Source organism: Nicotiana attenuata, unplaced genomic scaffold, assembly GCF_001879085.1.
Source record: "Nicotiana attenuata strain UT unplaced genomic scaffold, NIATTr2, whole genome shotgun sequence".
NCBI lineage: Eukaryota > Viridiplantae > Streptophyta > Magnoliopsida > Solanales > Solanaceae > Nicotiana > Nicotiana attenuata.
In genome coordinates, this window is record NW_017673029.1 from 92147 (window position 1) to 112868 (window position 20722).

Consider the following 20722-nt stretch of genomic DNA (forward strand, 5'->3'; position numbering starts at 1 on the left):
AAAGTTGTGGCTGTTGTGAATGATGAGATAAGCAAATGGGCAATTTGGTCAAGGTACACAAAAGCTTGTACTGCATCTAAAGTTATATTCCTTTTTTGGCCAATCATGGTGCCTCATTTTAACTAAAGAGACCTGATTATCCTTTGAATCTGAAGCAGCCATGTTGATGACACAGACAGCTGATGAAGCGCAACTCTTGCTTCTAATATTAAGAGAATGTCATCGTGACAGGGTCTCTAAACAAATTCCGGAAATCCGGGCACTAAGCTCTGGCTATGCGCGGGGTCCAGGGAATGGTCGGACTACAAAGGTCTATTGTACGCAGCCTACAAAGGTCTATTGTACGCAACCTTATCCTGTATTTCTGCAAGAAGCTATTTTCATGGCTCAAACCCGTAATTGCAGCAACTTTACCAGTTACGCCATGTTTCCCTTCTGGCCAAGCAATGATCAATAAATTGGATAAAATGTTTAAGCAAGATACACTTGACGGTTTCTTTTCATTTGCCTAACAAATTACCAAATAATTGTGTTGGCAGGTGATAACAAATGTATAGTTAAGGTGGGCACATGCTGACGCAAATTTGGTTCAAAAAAGAAGATAAGATGCCCATTTTGTTCGACCCTGCTTAGTGCTTGAAATTTCAGCATCCTCTTATAATGTGAGAGCTAGTAAGTTTGCTTTGTGGACTACCTTAATATTCCACTCTTGTTTATTTATTCTAAAGGAAACCATCTTGTGTTAGATGGCAGCTAATAAGAAAAAGGACCACTCAGATGGTAGTAAGAAGAGTTAAGAAGGGTCTACCAGTAGATTGACTTTTCACGCCCTTAAGAAATGAGAAATGAAATGCGTAATTTACCATGATACCCATGTTAATTGATGCATATTTTATTGGATTTGAGAAAATAATTTGAAATAAGTAATAAATACCGTGGATACAGAAGGAAAAAAAAGTTTGTCTTCTCTTGATATGTTTAAAGTGACAAGTAAAAATAAAAATTTATCTTTAGTATACATGCCAAGTAAAAGTGAATAGAGGGAGTAACTCTGAAAACAAGAATCTCGCATATGGAAAGAGAGGTATGCACCATAATCAGTGGCGGAGGCGAGGATTAAAAATATAAAGAAAAATAAATAAATAAACACGCAAAGAAGTTGTTGAATGAACTTTCCTGAAAATTGACCTTATATACACACCATAAATTTCTGACGAAGGTAGTTCGGATGAATCTCCTCCCGTCCCTAGCTCGCTCATGACCACAGTGCATGAAAATTTTCAACCTGATTGTACAAAAAAGGTTAAAATCCTCAACTCCTTGCACGTTTAAACACTCTATTCCAAGTGTAATAAGTAGCAACAATCAAAATGCAAAAGCTTCTTTGATTTGTTACAATTACCCGAGGCTGTACATGTTCTTATCTACTACAGACTACAGCACCAAATCTTTTTATACAAGTACAAGCAAAATAGGAGGACAAATCGTTTAGAACAAGATTAGACATGTGACAAAGCAACAAAAGAGGAAAAAACATATTCTGCCAAGTGATCTATCAGCCTGTAATAGTTGCCTTCTCAATCTTGGACTACTGCTGGCGGCTACATTATAAGAGTTTGGATATGTATACAAAGTTGTAGATGTGTTCCCAAAAATCCTAGCATAAGCCACTTCTCCAATAATAGGTTGCAACATATTAGCAGTGGTGCCACCAGGGCTAAGAATAGGTGAGGCCATGTAACTTCCTTGATAAGGTAGACGCGTTTGAGACTGCTGTCGTCGTTGAAGTAGCTGGGATTGATTTGATTCAGTCGTTGATATCAGCGTGTGATTGCTACATCTAGGAGTAGGAGGCCTTTGTGGAATGACAATACCAAGATTTGGAGCCTTTCCTTCAGATGATTTTGTTGATTGGCCGCGCCCATAGAGTGGAATCAAAGTTTTTTGTGAAACTTCAGATTTGCAAACAGGGCATTGTGGCTGTTGCTGATCTGAATTTTCTGAAGAATCAGTCTGGAAATGAATCCATTTGTAAATACAAGGCCAGCAGTAGAGGTGACCACATAAAGTTACCACAGGATCGCGCACGAGATCCAGGCATATGTTACACTCAAAACCACCGGAAACATTGTCTTCAACTTCATCGTTCATCGCCGTCCACTTTCCTAATGGAGTATCGTGTCTGCCAAAGGTAGTGTCGAGCTGTTCTAAGGCCATATCCTGATTCTTGATAGTTGGCTTCTAATGCCTGTAAAAAACAAATTCAAGGATCTCAGTACAAAAAACAAGACTTGAAATAACACTATGAACTAGTACAAAAAACAACTGCATATTAAATCTCAAGGTTGGCGACAAAATGAAAGGCCCTACGTACTAGACATAATAATAAATTTCAAGACTATAGGCCCATTATTTGTTCTAGTCTAGATTAAGATAAAGTGTAATGTCAATAAGATGTAGCACAAGTTGAGTACAATGATGAACTACCTACCTATTGATTCATATTCATCAGGTATCATAAATTCCAAATATCATACGGAGAAAATTAGTTTCTCTTTTCCTTGAGACAAGAGCCTATCGGAAACAAGCTCTCTACCTTCACAAGGTAGGGGTAGGGGTAAGGTTGCGGACACATTACTCTCTTTAGACCCCACTTGTGGGTTTACACTAGGTTTGTTATTGTTGTGAGAAAATCAATTTCTCAAAGGACAACAATTTCATGAAAATATTTTGGAACTATGGAAATTCTTGAAACTACCTAATTTCTTCCTAATTATTTAATTTTGTTCTAGGGAAAAGAAAAGAGAAGTCAAAAATCAAGAAATTTGCTAGCTGGAAAGAAGGTTGAAGAAAATAAAAGTCTGCACCAACAGCATTTAATATAAATAACTAGAGCTTTTATAATATGTGTATCCTATCAACCATCCATATAACAGGCCAATCCAAATTTAATAGGTAAAACAACCTTTGGGATAAGGCTTTATCAAAAAATGTACAAATCAAAGTACTGCATTGATTATGAAAACCATAAAAGGAGTTAAAAAATCATGTTATTGTCCAAGACTCTCCAAATATGGGTAAGCTAAAGAACAGCTCATAGCATACTTTGTTTCTAACAGGAAAAACTTAATTCAACCTGATCTATGCTATGTGAAATGAAATCTACAAAAGCCAAAAAAAAAAAAAGGAAAAGAAAAACTATAAGCATCCTATGATGTTTGAGTCTTTTATCTCAGATGACTAGTATCTGAATTTATAGCATTCATCAGCTTGCCAAAAGAAGGCCTAATCTGATTTTCCAATTTCTCATTTAAAATCTCAATACTAAGCCAAATTTACAATTCCACCTTATATTTCTATACAGAACTTTTATTTATCTTCCACGAAAGTTGACTTCACGTTCATCACAGTCAATGCCCATAAAGTCCACCACCACCCACCCAAACAGAAAGGAGAAAAACAAACTACAAAGCCCATTAACAAGAACAGCAAAAACATGATGTTTAAGGCAATAAGTACTTTAAAACATAAAGATCTAAACTCTCTAATCCTTTCTTTATAAGAAAAATCCAAACTTTGCCACAAAATCTTCTCAAAAACGCAGAGGGGAGCTTCCCTTTCTTAGCCTAAGATCAATAAAACCTTAAAGAAACAGATAGAGAGACCCAAAGAATGAAAAAAGATACATACCCAAATAGTATATTTGTATCAAGAACGTTTTCCAATAAGAAAGATACAGTCTTGTTTTGCCAACAGAGATAAAGGCAAAAGGATTGAGTGTATAGTAGGAGAAAGCTAAGAATCCTTTGTCTTTAGAAGCAAAGGTGAAACAGAGCTAAAAAAAAAAAGGGGGGATTAAAGATGAAGAGTAGATAGATATGAATATGATAAAGTGGCTGAAGGTTGGCGCTATATATATACTGCTTTATAAAGACACGCCTATACATATAAAGAGTCTGTATCTATAGAATAATTAGAGTGTTTAAAATAAACTTACAAATAAATGAAATTAATTATTTATTTGTCATTAGTTCTTCTGGATGATAAGTACACAGTGGAAACGCAAAGTGGGGCCCTCGTCTTTGTCCCGTCTCCGACGTGGCACTTACGGGGGGTTGCGTACGCCGTTTGTGTGACTCCGTTTTCTTTGTTTGGATTTTTCCTATTTCTGTTATTGTGTAGGTGGCTTTTAGATTCATTTTAATTTAAGCTTTTGGAAAATTGTTTGTTCATTTCATCTAAAATTTTAAGTATTGGTGAGCCGTAAGAGGCACACTTTCATTTTCTTATTAACGTTTATCTTTGAATGTTTCAATTGTGTAGTGTAATAGTTTGATTGATTTTCAAAAAAAAAAAAAAGAAAAATACCTTTTCAAATTCAAGTGATCATATTTTTCTTTATGCTTTTGAGATTTTTATAAAATTAAAACCAAAAGGGATATTTTCTTTCTTTTTCTGGTTGCTTTTAGTACAGCAATCATTGATAAGAAAAAGTTGGGGCTACAAGTCTATAACAACTCTCTTTTGATGACTTATAAGTTATGAGTATGAAGATCGAAAATAATCTCTTTGCAAAATTATAAAAGTAAATTAAATGACGTATAATGCATGCTTTCTTTCCGACCGTTTAAGCAGGGCGGATTTATTGGGGGATTATAGGATACATCAACCCATGGTCTCGCCGTAAAATTAAATATTTTATGTATATACTTTTTTAAATTGATAGAAAATTAATTATTAACACTTATGTTCTAAGAAGGTTGAATGGTGCACTTGGTTGAAGGTTGAATTATTTAACAAGAGGAATAGAAGTTCTACACTTATTACATTTTTTTCTCTTTCTTTTAGTGGTCACCTATGTACTAAAACTTTTAGATCCGTCTTAGCGTTTGAACCTTAGGAAGTGCAAATTGTGCAATAGCTTCTTTAAATTAGAGGTTCTTCAAAGATTTAAAGCTTAATTGTACACATATATAAAATCTGTCATCATAATAAACTAAGTGTTTGACCAAAAAGTGTTAAACCTTTTTGTTAAACTAATTAAATAAATGATAATGGGTAAATTCTAGTTAAATATAATAAATCCTAGATCCAAGATTGATGGATAATAATAATCTAGAAATCGCATTTAAAGCTATTAAAAGCCAAAAGGAGGTTTAATGATATTGTTGTTAATGAATGAGGGGATAAGGACAAGCAATAAATATGATAAATGGCAATAGCTGTAAATAGAGAGAGTAATTCATCCAAATGTATAACGAGGTGGATGATTCTCCCTCTAACAATGATGTAAGATAACCAAACGTGGGAATATCAAATACTTTATCGGATCTGATGTGGGAAAGTTTGGAATAGAACAGCAAATAGAATCTTGTGTAAAGATAATGTTTACTTGAGAGTCAACTTTTCTAGAGAGAGCTCATCAAGATAGAAAATTCCCTTCCCTTCTTTCTCTCTCTATTCCTACTTATATGGGACATACCCCTTACCTACAAAAGTACAAATACATAGAATATTCCTTTAAAATATCTTATTGCTAACTAGCCGTTTTGGCCGATCTGAATGCTCGACCTCGACATTGGCTGCTCGGCTCACCAGTGTTGCTTCTTAAGAACGACCTTGGCCTAATTGATTCTTGATTTCCTTATTTCAGGCGAGGTCCCCTTGATCAGATTTTGACCCATACAGTTAGTCCCTCCGCCCATCGGGGTTGTTTTTGGACGAGCTCGATGAGCGGACTTCGCCAGTTGCAATTTTGAAAAATCTGAGCACGTTGGCTGAGGAGTGACCCTTTTACGGCGAGGTGATGATGTGGCGCTTCATGATCCACATCTGACCGTTATGTCAGTTCGAAATGACACCATTTCATCATGTGTCATTATGGCGCACGTTCCCAATACATTACGTCGTTTCCTGCGCCTCTTCCATTTCGAATTAAGGAGGCGGCGTTTGGGCTTTCTCGATCAGGGTGCCCATATTCTTATAAATAGGGATGGGTATTTCTCATTTGAGCTATTGCATTTCTAGAGCTCTTGAAATCCCAGTTTCTCCTTCTTTAAATTTCCTGTGTCTGTGTTTTCTTTCTCCCTTTAGCGTTTTCTGCCATTGTCATCTTCTTCACTTTTGCATTTCCTATTAGCATATAATCATAAAAAAATGGCTAGTGCTTCCTCTGATCCTATAACTTTGGCTATGGATGCTCCTCCTCATGAAGAGGGAGAACCCGTGGTAGAAGACCAGAATTTCCCCATCGTGGATGAGATGATTCCACGTTCGGGGAAGGCTAGGTCAGACTTCAAGAACCCACTTGAGGGTGAACCCAAACCCGTTATTTTTGAGATGGATGCAACGCCGATTGCTGCATTTAGGACTAAGTGGTGAATCCTGGCCCACGTCGAACTTATCTCTGCTGGTAGTGATGTAGTTCAAGTACATCGCCCAGGGTACTACGCATTTTACGCATACCCGTTCGTTGTTGGCTATACACTTCCTCTTCCTTCCTTGGCGGAGGATTTTTGCCGCTTTTAAGGTATGTGCCCAGCTCAGCTCTCTCCGTACATATACAAGCTTTTCCTTATGCTTATCAAGTACGCGGAGCTGGCCAACCGTGGTATTTCTCTCCTTCATCTGCTTCACCTCTTCGCGCCAAGTTTTCATAAGGGAACAATGATTCACGTGCGCCACCGCGGGACCAAGGGGTTGGTGGTGAAGATGGACGATAAAACTAATCGCTGTTTTTGGGAAAATTTCTTCTACGTTAGACAGAGCACGTGGTATCGAACCCCGGCAGATTCCCCGAGGAGTGGAGCTTTCCTCGTAAGTATTTTTCTCCCAAATGACTTCGCTGTTTATTTTTGGCGATCTGATAGTTCTCCTTCTCTTTTTGCAGCCGAAAGGGATCCTCATTCGCCAGTCGTTGACATTCGCAACTAGGTGTCATATTTTGCCTTGCACTGTGGGGATTCGCGTGTGGTCGCAATTTAATGAAAGTTTTGGGCGTAGGCCTGCGACAGGTGAGTCACCTTTGACTAATAGTTTTGACCTTTATATCGTCCTTTATGCCATGTTTCTTATTTATCTTTCTTCATTGGTAGGTCGGAGGGCTTCAAGGAGGGCGAGGGCTGCTACGCCTGCTTTTTGCCCGTTGGGTATTTCGGCCAGCCCCGTACTCGCTGTGGCTGCAAGTAAGCCTGCTCAGACCGCTATTATTCCTCAGACCCTGACCTCGTACGGTCCTAGTCGCCAGGCTGCTGCCTCGCTAGCGGAGATTCCGACTTCTATAGTGTTTCACTTGGTCGATGAGTCGGATCAGGGCGATGATGAAGAGGTTCCGCTGAAAAGGAGAAGGATTGAGGTTGATGGAAGACTGGTTGAGGAGGAGCCCACTTGAGTTGACCACGGCTGAGTTGAGGGGCGGTATGGTCTCGGATGTAGAGAACGTGCCTCTTTCGAACGTGGATATCACCTCCGTGGAAGAAGGGGAACGACCAGAAGCTGCTGTGATCATTCTGAGGAGTGATCTATCGACATCCGGGCATGCCAACGTTCCTTCTTCGGCTGAGGAGAGGGCAAAGAGTGTGATTGTAGATGATTACGAATCTGGCTTTGATGTCGACCCCGAGCAAGCAAGAATATTCGACGAAGGGCTTACTCGGGTGGAGGTGAGAACGGATGGATCCTCTCACTGGATCGTAATCCCTTTGGGCTGCGATTTGTTGGAGGATACGGTGAGCATGGTCCCCTCCTTTGCCCCTTTTTGTTTCGCCGCTGAAACAAGACCCTTCAGGCGCTCCGTGATTGCTACCTGTCACTGGGCATATCTGGGATGGCTTTGAGGGTGAGTTTCTTTCGTCATTTCTGCAATTTTGCTAATTTTCTTGCAAACAAACCGCTGCTGCAATTTTCCTCTTTCTACCTTTGCTAATTTTTTTCTTTTTCTTTAGACTTCCATTTTGGAGATCGAGAGTGCCCGCCGAGAAGAGAGGCAGAAGGTTGTTTTTCAGAAGATGGTTTTAAAGTACGTCCGTTATCGTGACAAGTACTGTGAGATGCGTGCACGATTTAGAGCATGTGGTAATCTCCAGGCCCTTAGAGACAAATTGGGTCAGAAGGACGAGGAACTTGTGCGAATTATTGGTAGATTCAGTAAGCTCGAAGGGTTTCTCAGGGCCAAGGACAACGATCTTGAGGTGAGCAAAGGGGTCGTGGGCGAGTGCGTCGACCTTCAAGCGCAAGTGGCGACCTTACGGGCTGAGCTTGAGTAAAGCTCAATCAGAGTTTTTGGCCTGAGGTGTGAGTTGACTGAGAAGGTGGCAGAGTTGGTGAGGGCCGAGGAGGCTCGGGTAGCGGCTTTGGCAAAGGCGGTGGTGTTAGAGAGCGCTATCCGCGTTCTTAGGTCTAAACGTGCAACCGATGCGGAAACGGCAGCGCTATGGGAGACGCGGCTTGATTAGCGAATTGGTGGGCTTGAGAAAGAAGTTTTGAGTCTATGTGAGCAAGTCGCCGTCCTTGAGGCTGAGAAGGCACAGTTGTTGGTTCGACCTTCTTCCTCTCATGCTTCCACATTCCCCGACGTTCCTCACAATTTATACAAGATGTAAATCTATGCTGAGGCAAAGCTGGACATATACAGGAACTTGATGGCGGCGGGAAAGGTTCCTGAGGCCGACTTCGAAGATGCCCGTGTCAAGGCACGTGATGCCATGCTTGCCTCTGGTTATAACCCCACCACGCCAGGTAACGGTGATGATGAAGAGGACTTGGACGGGCTTGCATCTGATCCTTAATACGATGATAAGTATGTTGATGGCGCGGGTGAAGGTAAAGATGGTGCTGCTGGGCCGGGCGGTGAAGGTGGCGATGGCGCAAGTTGAGATGATGTAGTGTGATTTTCTTGTACTAAGTTTTTTTTTTTTGCTTTTTTCTTTCTTTATCTTCTTTTATTGGGGGGGGGGGGGTCTTTCTAGAATTCGATTCCGGACATACGCCTAGATCCCATATTTTACTACGGACCCACCGGGACCGTCAGAATACGGGTCCAGGTCCGTTTACCCAAAACGTTGACCGAAGTCAACAAAAATCAACTTTTTAGGCCAAAAATTATTATTTCCTCAAATTTTCACGTAAAAGCTTTCCGGATATACAATCGGACTACGCACGCAAATCGGAGAGAGATAAAATAAGGTTTTCAAGGCCTCGGAACACGGAATCGAGTTCTTAAACAGAAGTTGACCGTTTGGGTCATCACATTCTCCACCTCTAAAATAACTGTTTGTCCTCGAACGACACAGAAAAAGTACCTGAGCCGGTGAAAAGATGGGGATATCTGCTCTGCATATCGGACTCGGACTCCCAAGTAGCTGCCTCAACTGGCTGACCTCTCTACTGCACACGAATCGAAAGATAACTCTTCGATCTCAACTGACAAACCTGCCGGTCTAGAATAGCTCCCAGCTCCTCCTCGTAGGTCAAATCCTTGTCATACTGGACGGTGATGAAATCTAACACATGGGATGGATCACCGTGATATTTTCGAGGCATGGACACATGAAAAACTAGATGCACAACTGATAAGCCTGGGGACAACTCAAGTTTGTAGGCCACCTCTCCCACTCGATCAAGGATCTCAAAAGGCCCGATGAACCTAGGGCTTAACTTACCCTTCTTCCCAAACCGCATCACACCTTTCATGGGTGACACCCGAAGCAACACTCTCTCTCCGACCATAAATGCCACATCACGAACCTTACGGTTGGCATAACTCTTTTGCCTAGACTGAGCTGTACGAAGTCTATCCTGAATGATCTTAACCTTATCCAAGGCATCCTGCACTAAATTTGTACCCAATGACCGAGCCTCCCTCGGCTCAAACAGCCCAACAAACGATCGACATCGTCTACCATATAATGCCTTATAGGGAGGCATCTGGATGCTCGACTGATAAATGTTGTTGTAGGCAAACTCCGCTAACGATAAGAATTGATCCCAAGAACCTCCAAAGTCAATAACACAGGCGCGGAGCATATCTTCTAAGATCTGAATAGTACACTCGGACTGTCTGTCTGTCTGAGGATGAAATGTTGCGCTCAACTCGACCCGCGTACCCAACTCACACTGTACTGCCCTCTAAAAATGCGAGGTAAACTGCGTACCTCGATCCAAAATAATAGACACGGGCACACCATGAAGACGAACAATCTCACGGATATAGATCTCTGCCAACCGCTCCAAAGAATAGGAAATTGCCATAGGAATGAAATGCATTGACTTGGTCAGCCCATCCATAATAACCCAAAACTGCATCGAACTTCCTCTGAGTTCGTGGGAGTCCAACAACGAAGTCCATAGTGATATGCTCCCACTTCCACCCAGGAATCTCTATCTTCTGAAGCAAACTACCAGGTCTCTGATGCTCGTACTTTACTTGCTGATAATTCAAACACCGAGCTACATACGCAACAATATCCTTCTTCATACTCCTCCACTAATAATGTTGCTGCAAGTCCTAATACATCTTGGAAACGCCCGGATGAATAGAGTACCGGGAACTATGGGCTTCTCTAGAATCAACTCTTGAAGCCCATCCACATTAGGCACACAAACACGACCATGCATCCTCAAAACTCCATCATCTCCAACCGTAACCTGCTTGGAAATACCGTGTCGCACTGTGTCTCTAAGGTCAAGCAAATGTGGGTCATCATACTACCAATCTTTGATACGCTCAAATAATAAAGACCGAGCGACTGTACAAGCTAGAACACGGCTGGGCTCAGAAAGATCCAACCTCACGAACTGATTGCCCAAAGCTTGAACATCTAAAGCAAGCGGTCTCTCACTAACTGGAATATACGCAAGGCTGCCCGTACTAGCTTATTCCTACTCTAATCATCGGCCACCACATTGGCCTTCCCGGGATGATACAAGATGGTGATATCATAGTCTTTCAATAGCTCCAACCACCTCCTTTTGCCTCAAATTGAGCTCCTTCTACTTGAAAAAATACTGCAAACTCTTATGATCAGTGAACACCTCACACGACACGCCATATAAGTAGTGCCTCCAAATCTTCAGCACGTACAATGGCTGCTAGCTCCAAGTCATGAACTGGATAATTCTTCTCGTGAATCTTCAACTGTCGCGAAGCATATGCAATAACCTTGCCTCCCTACATCAATACCTTACCAAGTCCAATACGAGATGCGTCACAATATACTGTATAGGGCTCTGAACCTGTAGGCAACACCAACACCGGCGTTGTTGTCAAGGCTCTTGAGCTTCTGAAAGCTCGTCTCACACTCATCCGATCACCTGAACGGGGCACCCTTCTGAGTCAACCTGGTCATTAGGGCTGCTATAGATGAAAACCCCTCCACAAACCGACGGTAATAACCCGCCAAACCCAAGAAACTCTGGATCTCTATAGCTGATGTGGGTCTAGGCCATTCCTTGACTGCCTCAATCTTCTTAGGATCCACCTGAATACCCTCTGTTGATACAACGTGACCCAAGAAAACAACTAAACTCAACCAAAAATCACATTTTGAAAACTTAACATATAACCGGTTGTCTCTCAGAGTCTGAAGAACGATCCGAAGATGCTGCTCATGCTCTTCTCGGCTGCGGGAGTAGATCAAGATATCATCAATAAAAACAATCACGAGGGAATCCAGATAGGGCTTGAACACCCGGTTCATCAACTCCATAAATGCTGCCGGGGCATTTGTCAACCCAAATGACATCACTAGAAACTCATAATGCCCGTATCGAGTCCGAAAAGTTGTCTTAGGGACATTAGATGCCCTAATCCTCAACTGATGGTAGCCAGACCTCAAATCGATCTTTGAAAACACCTTGGCACCCTGAAGGTGATCAAATAAGTCATCAATCCTCGGCAATGGATACTTGTTCTTGATGGTTACTTTGTTCAACTGCCGATAGTCTATGCACATCCTCATCGACCCATCCTTCTTCTTTACAAACAACACCGGCGCGCCCCAGGGCGAGACACTAGGTCTAATAAAGCCCTTATCTAGAAAATCTTGCAACTGCTCCTTCAATTCTTTCAACTCTGGCGGGGCCATGCGGCACGGCGGAATAGAAATGGGTTGAGTGCCCGGAGCCAAATCAATGCAAAAGTCAATATCCCTATCGGGTGGCATCCTCGGAAGGTCTGCAGGAAATACCTCTGGGAACTCCCGAACAACTGGTATAGAATCCGAGGAAGGAACCTTCGCACTAGAATCACGAACATAAGCCAAATAAGCCAAACACCCTTTCTCGACCATACGCTGAGCCTTCATATAAGAAATAACTCTACTGGTAGCATGACCAGGAGTCCCTCTTCACTCTAATCGAGGCAACCCCAGCAATGCTAAGGTCACGGTCTTGGCGTGATAGTCCAATATGGCATGATAAGGTGACAACCAATCCATCCCCAAAATGACATCGAAATCAATCATATCGAGAAGTAGGAGATCGACGCTAGTCTCAAGACCCCCAATAGTAACCACACACGAACGATAGACATGATCTACAATAATAGAATCCCCCACTTGTGTGGACACATACACGGGAGCACTCAAAGAATCACGAGGCACAACCAAATATGAAGCAAAATAAGATGACATATAGGAGTATGGAGACCCTGGATCAAATAGAACTGAAACATCTCTACTACAAACCAAAACAGTACCTGTGATAACAGCATCAGATGACTCAGCCTCAGGCCTGGCTGGGAAAGATTAACATTGGGGCTGGAGCCCACCACTCTAAACCATATCCATGGACGACCTCCTGCTGGCTGGCGTCCACCTCTAGTGGGCTGACCCCTACCTCTAGTTGGTTGAGCGGGTGGTGCGGGATTATGGCACGAGAACCCTGCTGCTGTGACTGAACACCTACTAATCTCGGACAGGTCCTCCGAATATGCCTATACTCACCACACTCGAAAGATCCATCTAGATACTCCGGCTGATGAACTGAGATTGACCCTGATGAGCCGGCTGACCGCGATAATAACTGTGAAGAGGAGGTGCTCTGATAGGAGCTGGCGGTACACTATAAGTTGGCTGCCCTGAAGGAGGTACATAAGGACCACGACCCCTTGAAGCTCCATGGGATGTCTGAAGTGCTGAATGAAACGGCCTGGGAGGATGGCCTCTATCAAAAGTACCCCGGCCTCCATATGAGGCCCCAGTAAATCCACCGGAGTGAAGAGGCCTCTTGTCAGACCCCTGACCACTCCCCTGAGCTAAAACCATCTCAACTCGATGGCCACATTGGTTGTATCCTGGAAAGAAACCTCACTCACTGTCTCCTTAGCCATCTACAATCTAATAGGCTGAGCGAGTCCCTCAATAAACCTTCACACCCTCTCTCTCTCTCTCTCTCTCTCTCTCTCTCTCTCTCTCGATAGGAAGTATAAGAAGAGCATGATGGGCCAGATCAACAAATCTAGTCTCGTACCGAGTGACAATCATAGAACCCTGCTGGAGGCACTCGAACTGCCTCCGATAGTCCTCTCTCTGAGTGATAGGAAGATACTTCTCAAAAATAGCTGAGAGAACTGGTCCCAAGTAAGAGCTGGTGACCTAGCTGGTCTGGCCAAACAATAATCCCTCCACCATTTCTTGGCAGAACCTGATAGATGAAAGGTAGCAAAGTCGCCCCATTAGTCTCCACTATCCCCATGTTCCGTAATACCTCGTGACAATTGTCCAAATAGTCCCGGGGATCCTCTGAAGATGTACCGCCATAGGTATTGGTGAAAAGCTTGGTAAACCTATCCAATCTTCACAAGGCCTCAGAAGACATAGCTGATCCATCGCCGGTCTGTGCTACAACACCAGACGAAACTACCCCAACTGGCTGGCTGCTAGAGTCTGATATTGGAGAGCCATATATTCCAGAGTGTGAGTAATAGGAGTCTGTGCTCCTCCTCCAGCCCGAGAGACGGCTGGTGCTATAGGGAATGTGTCGGCCTGAGTAACACTCTCCATAAGGCCCACTAGACGGACCAAAGCATCCTAAAGTACCAGGGTAGCGATGAACCGCTCTGGAACCTGAGTTGGCCCTGCTAGAACGGTCTGGGCCGGAGCCTCCTCATCAAACTCTACTTGAGGCTCCGCCGCTGGTGCTGCTGCTTGATCTCTGGGCTGAGCCCTGCCCCTGCCCCTACCTCGGCCTCTAGTACGACATCGGTCTCGTCCTCTGCCCCTCGTAGAAGCTGCCACTGGGGGCTCAGGCCGCTGATCAGTTGATGAAGCGGTACGTGTTCTCGCCATCTGTGAAGGAACAAGAGTAGAGAGTTCAATTAGCATTGGGAGACCAAATCGCACGACAAAGAAGAATAGAAGTGAAATTATTCCTAACTTTGTAGCCTCTAGGGATAAGCACAGACGTCTCCGCACCGATCCCTCAGACTCTACTAAGCTTGTTCGTGAATTGTGAGACCTAGGTAACCTAGTGCTCTGATACCAACTTGTCACAACCCAGATTTCCCATCGTCGGGACCGTGATGGCACCTAATATCGCACTCGCTAGGCAAGCCAATGTTAGAGTTCTATTCACATTTTTCCTTTACATTTTCTAAGTTAAAATTTAACAAACTAAATCAAACTGAAATAAATGCGGAAGTACATAATTAATCGGTCATTTGTATACTATTAACAATAACGAAATTGTTACCACCCAGAAATTGGTGTCACAATCCACAAACATACTATGAATTACTACAAATACTGGTCAGACTATCTACTTTAAGGACTATTTGTGTACTTTACCCAAACATTATCATCTCTTACAATGAGTTTTGGATTTGTTAAAGTATATTGGTCCATATTGAAAATGTGATATTGGTACAAGGAATAGTGTGTTATGCGTGAAAAGTAAGTTTTGAGCAGGAGATGCTATTTTAAGCCTGATATCGTAAAGGCATATGGTAAAGTGTAATTATTTACAAATTAGTAAGACGGTGCATGTATAGTTCCGTTTGAGTTAGGTTCTTCTACTAAAAATAGAAACAAAACGAAAGCTATGACAAAGCTTAACACTTGAGATGTTATTTTACCTAAATATGTACTCCCTCCGGTCCAAAATAAGTGATTTTTTGGATGTTTTCACACAGATTAAGAAATTCACTTTTTAACATTAATTAGCAATTGAATTGACCATATTAATCTTTACTATCTCACATAAACACTCCTAACATATATTCCAACACTATTTACTCCAAGGACAATGTAGGAAAAAAATAATTAATTCATTCTTGAAATCTGGAAAAATTACTTATTTTGGACCACAAGAAAAAGGCCAAAAAATCATTTATTTTGGACGAGTAATAAATTTTGGTGAATTAAGAAAGTTTTACTTAAATTTCCGTTTCTTTGGGTTGTTCATATTTGGTAGTCGGAGTTTATTGCACGCAAAACATATATTTATTAGATAGAAACAGATATCAAATTAACTCCTTTTTACTACGTAAAAAAAAGACATTCATTTATAGATTGAGTCAACCTTTCTAATATTACTCTTTTTGTTAATAGATTATTTATGTCATCTTAGTTTCTTTGGTCACTATATGTGGCTTTTGTTTAACGAAAAATGCCAACAACAAAAAAATCATTTTGCATTCTGTTCACCCTCGAAATCGAATAACAATTAAATTTGTAAGTGAGTTTAAGAACGTGCGGATTAAGTTAATACAAAGCGATAAATTAAGTCAATATTGAACCAACTAAGATAGAATAAATTCAAACCACACAAGTAGGGTAGTTCCAGCCTTAGTGAAATAGTCACCCTCGATCCGGGCTCACCACGGCCAGCACTTAAAGAACAAGAGAATGAGCTGATAGCAGATAAAATAATAATATATTGCTTTGGAGCGCATGTTACAATGTGTTACATGAATTATCAGACCCCTTTTATATAGTAGGGGAGTCCTATTTTAGGTACAACTCTATAAAAGGTATAAAAGAATCTTCTGATTAACTGATTACCGGCTCCTTATCGATACGTGCCGAGATACCCGCCATGACATCCGGCCGGTCACAGATATTTCGGCCTTCTGTTGGCTATGCTTGATTGTCCGATAATATTCCTTGAAGTCGTTCGAGGTTAAGACTAACCCGGAACCATGACCTCGATGAAATCTTTATTAACTAAGTGACAATTGTATAGAACAAGAGGAAGAGGATAAGAAGAGAATAAGCAGAGATGACGAGGAAGAAGATGACTGAGAGAGACGCGAGAGAGAGAGCAAATAGAGTGAATTACATTTTATTCATATCAATAATCCGATTTTCAATATGTTACAATGAATCATTTATATAATCTAACTAATGAGCTTAACTAACTAAAGATGATCTTAACAACTATTTAACCTCCTTAACTAACTTTAACTAACTCAGTGTGTAATGACTAAATTACCCCTGCATTCTAACAGTGTTATTTCTCAACAAGATTCTCGGGGGCAGGCGTCATCCCCCGGATTCCAACTCGACGAGACTTTCGCCTCGATGTCGGTCCCTTGTCTTCATGTCTCGAGCCTGGCTAATCCTGCCGGAGGCCGGGGCGCCCCATGACTCGATTTTACCTGTACACACATTCATATGTTAAGGGTGTAATCTGCAATTTTATAATTTCGTGGTCACCTTAGGTGGACTATTTCTTTCTTAATTTTATTGTACACATCAATATGTCCAACAATAGCTCGTCACTTAACAAATAAGAAGAAGAAAAAATCAAATAAAAGGACATCATGGTTGATGGCAAACTGTCAGGATGGACAGAATTAAGAGGCAATCCATTGATAGAATTGTTACGTTACATTTTAAAATTTACAAAATTCGATTGTCACTAAAAAAAACATTAGGAATCAGATAAAATGGAGATTATCAAGTTTCACCTAATTAAAGATAGTAGTTTTACAAAAACAAGGAATCACCAGTTCACAGTTTCCACAACCATTCGGCATAAATTGGGATTGACAGTTTTAATTCTTAAATTAGTTAGGAATCCGCGTCTCTGTGTAATAATTTGCATTCTTTTAGTTGTTACGTCACATGTTTAAATAAACTAAGCAACCCGACTTTGACGAAAACGAAAATTGCTTATTTTCTTAAAAAAAGAAGTTGACGTGACATTCAACCTGTCTTTTACTTTTAGTAAAACAAAAGAATGCCATATGAACTAGCTAAGATCTAACATAATTTTCAGTGAGCTTCCATGTGATATATTCCACGTCAGAGATTATAATTTCTACCCGATTAATTAAAAAAGGAAACAGAAATTCCTATTTTATTAGATTGCCTCCTTTGTTGGAAATCTTTGATTAATTGACACAGACTTGAATTCATAGATAATTTGTCTACTTTTATATTATATTAAATTATGTTGCGTGTGCAAATACAGTCCAACATTGGTAGGTTAAAATATTGGGAGCCTACGCATATAAGTTGTAGAGATCTAATGGTGTGAGGCATGGGAGAAAATATTGGTACGCGCTTGGCGCAAATCGGACAATATCACACCATGCTAAGAGTATTATAGGTCGTTTAGCACGACAATTGGTATCAGAGCTCATGTTCAGCGGGACGAGTATGCCGATAGCAGAGTGATGGTGTGGGGCTCGATTTGTTTACCCCTACGAGCTTGAACCGCGTAACCAAAAAAAGCTAGTTACCGATTTTGATCGCCATAAATACTCTAACGATGTGGTTGGCACACAGCGAATCTCAAAGATTGACCCGTGGGTCATGGTAGTAGGCCACATGAAACTGGTTCGACGAGGAGATACGGGCCACGATGAACTTTGTTCGAAGGAAAGATTGTTGGGTGTGTGAATAAAGGTTCACATTGCTAGATGAAAATATTGGAAGCCTATCTCCTAATGGTGTGAGGCCTTTTGGGAAAAACCCCACGGACTTGGCGTAAAGTAAACAAATTACACCATGTTAAGTGTATCATTGCACCGTCTCAGTATGTTAAGTGTATCATTGCACCGTCTCAGTATTAAAACAGTTAAATTAGTTTTTATTTATTATTTAAGTGTATAATTATACCGGTTTAAAGTAAGGCTATACTAAACATGGAGTGAAAAAAGAATCACATCGCTTGATATGCTTAGAACTGGATATCACAAACAGAAAAGTTAACTTACAATTTTACTACAGTATAATTATTAGTACTATAAGTTTTTGTCCAGTTTAAGATGGACAAAAGCCAAGGCGAGATCCATCTTGGCTTTATTAGAAAATGTCAAATTTGTACAGCCATTATTTCACCAAACCGTAAGCATCTAACTAAAACAAAATAGCATACGTTTTCAATTTTCATCACCACTTCCAGCCCAGGTTCTTTGTTTTTTCTTTTCAATGTTGAGGGAACCTAACCCTTTGATATTTTTTTTTCCTTTCATTTTCAAACTTAATGTTGTGTTATTGGCAATTTCTTAATCCTTAGTACTCGTGTTGTGACTCTTACTATAGTAAGAGAGGCAGGCAGTCCGGCGTACAAACTATCCTATATTCATCCAGGTCCGAAAAAGAGCTGCATCCCAAAACGGTATTGTATGGGTCAAAATCTGACTACTAGATGGTTATCATTAAAGGGGACGATAAGAGGTCGACCCAGCCACGGTCGTGCCTACGAGGCGTAATGGCGACGAGTACCACGGTCCCTGCCGAGATCAAGCCGTTAGAAAGCTTACATCGCAGAACACGCGTAATGTTGGGGCAAGTAATAAAAGACCCAGTCATGAGAAGGCACGCCGGTCAAAGACCATTGGATAAAAGGAAAAAATCGTTAGTATATATAGAGAGGCAGGAGACCACTACCGGGGATCCAGATCTGGCTACAACATTCATAGTCATCATTACGGAAACAATAAGGGAGAATCTCTTAGTTATCAACAGCTTTCTCTCTTTTCCTCCCGTGCTCTTACGATAATGATGCAAACCCTTCATAGATGTAAGCTTATCATTTCTATTTGATATATGATAATTATCTTAAGAAATATTAAATCAGCTTGTTCTTCTCCGATTTTCGTACTCAATATGTCTGATCCAACGTTAATTATGTTTGACTAAGATTTACCTTTTATCTCTCTATTAATTAGTTTAACTAAAAGGTTTAACAATTTTTTGGTTAAACAATTTGGCGTCGTCTGTGGGGATTTCTTAGCCAAATTTTTTAGTTTCCTTTAGATCTAGAACCAGCGAAATATCATTACCAGGCTGTCACGGCCTCACCATCTCGGCACAAACACCTTCTCGAAAGAGCGGTAGGTAAGCCTTTGAGATGACCATACAAATCTAGGTCAGTTTGCTACATAAAATAAGAAGTTATAACCAATGTCAACGCAAAACCCACGTCTTACCTGTAACGATGGGTTTGGCATGACATATGCACGTTTAAAATAGGATCACTGTTGTCTGGCATGACCACAAACCCATTTGATGTACCTACCTGATATACTAACCCGTCATAGATTCTGCTGTGTGGTCTTTCGAAAGAGCAGGAACATCCTGCCCTATTTTCACATCCCTCCACACACCGGATGATTTATGAACGAAGTGTGACACGTTTCCCTTGTTTTTGCAAACCGGACGAGATCGGACCGGGACTCAGTTTCAGCACTTCAGCGAGTAAGGTGGGACCAACCCGTGAGAAGCCTTGACGCTGTTAACGATGAAGCCGAGCACAGCCGACAAATCTAAAACCACTATTCGAGAACTAGGCGGAGCGAGTAACCCTACAACGCCGCTCATTCTTTCACCGGCTTGTTAGGACGAGGTAACAAACAATCTCATTTTGGTTTATCTTCACTCTTTTGTTGGTTCAAAACAGGAAACGCACATCATTCTCCAATGAAAGCAAAATTGAGCGGACTGGGACTCACCCAGGAAACGCACAACATTCTCCAATGAAAGCAAAATTGAGCGGACTGGGACTCACCCAGGAAGCGCACAGCATTCTCCAATGAAAGCAAAATTGAGCGGACTGGTACTTACCCAGGAAACGCTCAACATTCTCCAATGAAAGTAAAATTGAGCGAACTGGGACTCACCCAGGAAACACACAATACCCTCCAAATGAAAGTGAAATTAAGCAAGCCAGGGCTTGCCTTGACGCACGCATATAAAATGCAACGACGAGTAGTGTCCCCCAACGGAACACAACGGGTTACCATTTCGACCTTGCTCGAAATAACACCTCTACAGCCAATGGCCATCGCCGACAGAAAGGTTCGACCTAACTCGAACTTACAACGGATTACCATTTCGACCTTGCTCAAAATAACACCTCTACGGTCAACGGCCATCGCCGACAGAAAGGCTAGACCTAACTCGAGCTTACGGGTTACCATTTCGACCTTGCTCGAAATAACACCCCTAGGGCCAACGGACATCGCCAAAAGAAGGGTTCGACCTCGATCGAACTTACAATAGGTCACAATTCGATCTCGTTCGAATTAACACCTTTGCAGCCACCGGCCGTCGTCAAAGCAAATAGGTCGCACTTCGATCTTACCCGAATTGACACCTTTACGGCCATGGCTATCATCGAATCAAGTAGGATACGATTCAACCTCGCTCAGAATAACACCTTTACAGCCGTCAGCTGCCGTCAAATAAAATAAAAAGTTCGAGCTCGAGCAAATACGAGTCAGAAACTGACTTCGCCCAAGACGGCAACTCCAAGTTCGACCTCAAACACAAGT

The 20722-nt window shown here is 41.5% G+C and overlaps 1 protein-coding gene and 1 long non-coding RNA gene across 2 annotated transcripts; one reads left to right on the plus strand and one right to left on the minus strand.

Annotated features, from left to right (window-relative positions):
• Nucleotides 1-74: 74 nt before the first annotated feature.
• LOC109215238 lies at nt 75-868 on the plus strand. The gene is made up of 2 exons (XR_002066329.1): nt 75-416; nt 540-868. It is a non-coding gene; the product is annotated as an uncharacterized LOC109215238 (long non-coding RNA).
• A 455-nt stretch (nt 869-1323) lies between these two features.
• LOC109215240 (E3 ubiquitin-protein ligase RMA1H1-like) lies at nt 1324-3935 on the minus strand. Its single transcript, XM_019379268.1, has 2 exons — nt 3691-3935; nt 1324-2248 (listed from the first exon to the last, which is right to left on the minus strand). The coding sequence occupies exon 2, from the start codon at nt 2215-2217 to the stop codon at nt 1489-1491; it is 729 nt and encodes a 242-aa protein (XP_019234813.1). The 5' UTR covers nt 2218-2248; nt 3691-3935; the 3' UTR covers nt 1324-1488.
• Nucleotides 3936-20722: the final 16787 nt, after the last annotated feature.

Bases quoted from the DNA above. Each gene is read 5' to 3' on its own strand.
- LOC109215240 (XM_019379268.1), bottom strand. From the start codon at position 2,217: ATGGCCTTAGAACAGCTCGACACTACCTTTGGCAGACACGATACTCCA.